General features: G+C 46.4%; 1 protein-coding gene across 1 annotated transcript in view; it reads left to right on the top strand.

The window, feature by feature from the left end:
- Nucleotides 1-2,209, top strand: part of SERPINB11 (serpin family B member 11) — a 68,603-nt gene extending 66,394 nt beyond the window's left edge. The window contains exon 9 of the mRNA XM_077777627.1: nucleotides 1,379-2,209. Coding sequence (XP_077633753.1) covers nucleotides 1,379-1,783 — 405 coding nt within the window. The 3' untranslated portion in view covers nucleotides 1,784-2,209. The remainder of the gene's footprint in view (nucleotides 1-1,378) is intronic.
- Nucleotides 2,210-3,186: the final 977 nt, after the last annotated feature.

The following is a 3,186-nucleotide window of genomic DNA, read 5'->3' as shown; positions in this document are numbered from 1 at the left end:
CGGGGGGGTCGGGGTAGGGAAGGCTTCTTGAAGCCCCTGGGTTGATTCTCTTCCTCTAGGAAGAGAAGCATGGCTGTGGCCAGGAGAGCAGGTGTGACACCAGCGTGACTGACTGAGGGCTCAGACCTCTGGGCCCCTGTGCTGGGCTGCCAGGGAAGATATTTGGAGGCAGGTAGCATTTTGGAAGTTTAGAAGTGGTCTCTCTTAGGTTGTGATGCATTCATTGATTTGTTCATTTGTCCATTCACACACCAGACATTGAGTGTTTATGCTGAGACTTCCAGTGGGTTCTGGAACATAGACAAATGTGGGGTTCCAACACAGAGTTATAAATATCATGTAACAAGTGCCGTGAGACTCTGCCGGACGTCCTGTGGGAGTAGAGAGAGTAGAGAATGAGGGGATCCGGAAGGCTCCCAGGAGAGTGATCTCGACATCTCGCAGGAGGAGGAGGAGAAGATGAAGAGGGGAACAAGGGGGCCCTGTGGTTCCAACTAGAGCAAAGAGCACATGAAAATGAGGCCAGCAAGGCAGAGTTGCATCATGGTAACGTGGATCAGGGCAGAGAAGGACAAAAGGGAAAGATCGGATGAGAAACCACCTTTAGTTTATGTCCGATTGTATATCGTCAGGATGGAGAGAAGGTGACAGAAAGTTTTCATCTCTTGTCGTGGAGTGATGGGGTTTGGCCTGCTGGTCTTAGAGCCGTGGAGAGGACTGGCTGGGGGGTGGGGGGTTCACATGCCCAAGGAGCGCGGTGTGAAGGGCTATGCAGCATTGTGGCACTGTGTGGAGCCGGGGGTGGAGGATGAGCCGGGGTCGGTGGGCCGCGTGGCTGGGCGGAGGCGTGGAAGGCGTGTAGAGCTGAGCTGCGGGGGTCGTAGCATAGCAGACGCAGTGGGGGGAAGGTCACGGACAGGAGGGAAGTCAAGTGTGATGCGGGGGTCCCGGCGGCATAGAAGTCCAGTGAGAAACAAGTTTATATTAGAGGGTGCGATTTAATGTTTCAGCGTTGAGAACCAAATCAAGAAATGGTGAATTCATCCAGGAAACACAAGGACCTCAGAGGCAAGAGAGGGAGTTTAGGTGAAGCCTGGCCCTGAGGGAATTAGGGCAGGAGACTGTAGGATACAACTTTGGGGCGTTTGCTTATGAAACATCGATGAAAAGTAGACCATAGAACGGGGAAGACATGGCTCAGTGCAACATTCTTTCTGTTTTGTTTTTTTTTTCCCAGATGGGACTTGAGCACATTTTCAAGGTAGAAAAGAAAGCAATGCATCAAATCTTTCGCACTGAGAATTATATAAGCGAATGGCATTTAATGCCGCAGGCACGTGTTTGGCTCACATGGGCTCATCTGTGTTTTGTCTCTTAGATAGAGAAGCAGCTGAACATGAAGACGTTTTATGAGTGGACCAGCTCTGCTAACATGGTAGAGAGGGAAGTTGAAGTCCATATCCCCAAATTCAAACTGGAAATCAAGTACGAGCTAAATTCTCTGCTAAACTCCCTTGGGATGACAGATATCTTCAATGAAATCAAAGCTGATCTCTCTGGAATGTCACCAGCCAAAGGCCTGTATTTATCAAAGGTCATCCACAAGTCATACGTGGATGTCAATGAAGAGGGGACTGAGGCAGCAGCAGCCACTGGGGACAGCTTCGTTGTAAAAAGACTCCCCATCCGGGCTCAGTTCATGGCGAACCACCCCTTCCTGTTTTTCATAAGGCACCTTCCTACCAACATGCCCCTCTTCTGTGGCAAACTCGCTTCCCCCTAAACAGGTGGGGCTAAGTGAGGCTCAGGGTCACAGAGGAGGGACAGGGACAAACCCATGACTATAAGTAGCTCATCCCTTGCACAGCTCTTTGCTCATCTGCAAAATGGGTCTAGGATCTCTCTCAACTTATACCTTGAATTGGTGAACTCTAAGATTATGGAAATCATGGAAGAAGGTACATTTACAAAAAAGTTTCTCTGGTTCTCTTATCTCTGGGGCCATTTAAGTGCTATCTGGTGACATGATCAAGTCAATGAGAACAATTTTCAAGGGTTGGATTTACTTGACTTGTATATATCAGTGATCTCTTGAACAAGTGACCAATCTACCTTCAGAAAACTAAATTAAGGGCTTCAGCTTGGTTGGATTTTTAAATATTATAGTTTTCCTTGCCGGTGTGGACATAACATGAATTTTAGTTCAAAATTCTGTATTCACTATAATAAATACATAAAATGCCTTCAGTTCTTTGAAGATTTTTTTAAAATTATTTCTGAGAGAGAGAGAGAGAGAGACAGTGTGAGCAAGGGAGGGTTAGAAAGAGAGGGAGACACAGAATCTGAGCTGTCAGCACAGATCCCAACGTGGGGCTTGAACTCACCAACTGCGAGGTCATGACCTGAGCCGAAGTCGGACGCTTAACCGACTGAGCCACCCAGGCACCCCTGAAGAGTTTTAATATACTGCAGTAATTAAATGACTTATCAAAGGAGACTGAGTAAGGAGAGGTCTAAGTCAACATTTTTGTGGAATTTTTGGCCAAATGTTTTCAGGCCCTAAATCAAATAATAGATTTTTCTTTTTACCTCCCTCTCTTGTTTATTCCATTTTACTTCGTTTTTCTCTCTCTTTCCCTCCCTCCCTCCTCTCTTCCCTTCCTTCCTCTTCCTTCCCTCCCTCCCTACTTCCTTCCCGCCCTCCTCCCTCCCTTCTTCCTTCCCTCTCTCTTTTCTTCAGTAATGCAGTGAGTAAAAATTTAGAACAACAAAACCAGAAATCAATCAGAAGATTTTTATTTAAAAAATAACCTTTAAAAAAAGAAATCCTCCTTATTTTCTACTCAAGGTAACATGAAGTGATAATCAGGTAATAATGGCCATATGTTTACTGCCTTCTCAGTGCCCTCTTCATAAATGCTTCCTACCAGAACTTTCTCAGAGATGTGAACAAAGCAGAGGAGCCCCTCAGTTCTCCCTTCCGTAACCCCATCTTAGAAGAGGCAGTCTTCTTTTTTTTTTTTACAGAAGTTTTACAAACTTTTACAAAGTTTATTGTCAAGTTGGTTTCCATATAACACCCAGTGCTCATCCCCACAAGTGCCCCTCTCCGTGCCCATCCCCCCCTCCTCCCCCCACATCCCTCCGTCCTCCGTTTTTGTCAGCATTCAAGAGTCTCTCATGGTT

The sequence above is a fragment of the Crocuta crocuta genome, unplaced genomic scaffold (assembly GCF_008692635.1).
Source record: "Crocuta crocuta isolate KB4526 unplaced genomic scaffold, BGI_CrCroc_1.0 scaffold36, whole genome shotgun sequence".
In the NCBI taxonomy this organism is placed as follows: domain Eukaryota; kingdom Metazoa; phylum Chordata; class Mammalia; order Carnivora; family Hyaenidae; genus Crocuta; species Crocuta crocuta.
The sequence above is the reverse complement of the archived record's forward strand: the minus strand, read 5'-3'. Positions and strand labels throughout refer to the sequence as shown.